The following is a 1,170-nucleotide window of genomic DNA, read 5'->3' as shown; positions in this document are numbered from 1 at the left end:
GTCTGCGTATCTCGTCATATGCTTTTTGTCCGCCGGCCATATAGAGTTTTAATGCCTTGTTTATTGTGTTCGAAGACCATGATCCTACTCCTCTCTGCGTATTATGTGCGAGAAACCAATATTGGTCGTCATTGAAGATCTTTTTTAACCTCGCATCTTTTTCTCGCAATTTTCTTTTCATAATTTTGTTTCGCTGCACCATCTTCTTCAACGTTTTCCTCAACTTAGTAACATATTTTTCATCATATGTTTTACAGTTTGATGCAGTGATTCTTGCCGTGTTTGTGCAATGCTGTGATTCTTTCACGTTGCTTGCTGTGGTATATGCCGTTATCTCCACATCTTTATCTATAAATATTCGTTTAAATAAAAGTAAATTACATTATAGTATATATGTACGATCATTTACATATGGATATTATTGTATTGTGTACAACTTACAAGATTCTATATTTTCCACTTCATTCGAATGTATTGTAGCTTCTGGCAGATCGAGCTGCTCGGCATTTTCTGGTTTTGTAGCTTCTGGTAAATCTAGCTGCTCGGCATTTTCTGGTTTTGTAGCTTCTGGTAAATCTAGCTGCTCGGCATTCTCTAGTGTGTGTTTTTCCAAAAGGTTTGGTTTTGCATTTTGGCGAAGCAATTTCCTTCCATCTATTCGTTGGCTTTCGAACTGTTCGCTATCAAAATGCACCTGTAACATTTATGTAATATTTATAAATACAAGATATTGTTTTTCACGCAATTATAACTTATTAATCATACCTCACAAACATAAGCCTTTTTAGGCAATGTGTCTCGTCCAATTAGTCGTATCCATTCGTCACGTCGTGCTTTATTTCTTTCGCCTGTTGGTGTACAAAATACTCTAAAGCCTTTTTCAGTACGATTATTGCATCCGGTGACGCAGCAACCTGTCATTTTTCTCACGATGTGCTCTTTCCAATGCACGCTGCACCTGGCTGAACGTTATGGTTTCATGTGACATCAACGCAACAGAGGTTAGAATTACACTTAATGGGTAGATAAGTTACACGTTTGCACTATGTACACTTCCGACGCCATGTTTATTCCAACGTCGGAACCACGGATTGCGGTACTTTATCTATCTAGTGACTTTACTGACAGATATTTGGCAGTGACATCTCTCGAGAAAGCCTGCAACTCTCT

At 38.1% G+C, this 1,170-nt stretch overlaps 1 protein-coding gene across 1 annotated transcript; it reads right to left on the bottom strand.

Moving 5' to 3' along the window:
• Positions 1-6: 6 nt before the first annotated feature.
• LOC105566351 lies at positions 7-1,149 on the bottom strand (the record flags this gene model as incomplete). The annotated part of the gene is made up of 3 exons (XM_012020311.1): positions 766-1,149; positions 442-694; positions 7-348 (listed from the first exon to the last, which is right to left on the bottom strand). Coding segments are annotated over exons 1-3 (751 nt in total), but the record flags the coding sequence as incomplete, so codon positions are not given.
• Positions 1,150-1,170: the final 21 nt, after the last annotated feature.

Source organism: Vollenhovia emeryi, unplaced genomic scaffold (genome assembly GCF_000949405.1).
Source record: "Vollenhovia emeryi isolate VEMERY1.0 unplaced genomic scaffold, V.emery_V1.0 DF950733.1, whole genome shotgun sequence".
Lineage (NCBI taxonomy): Eukaryota > Metazoa > Arthropoda > Insecta > Hymenoptera > Formicidae > Vollenhovia > Vollenhovia emeryi.
The sequence above is the reverse complement of the archived record's forward strand: the minus strand, read 5'-3'. Positions and strand labels throughout refer to the sequence as shown.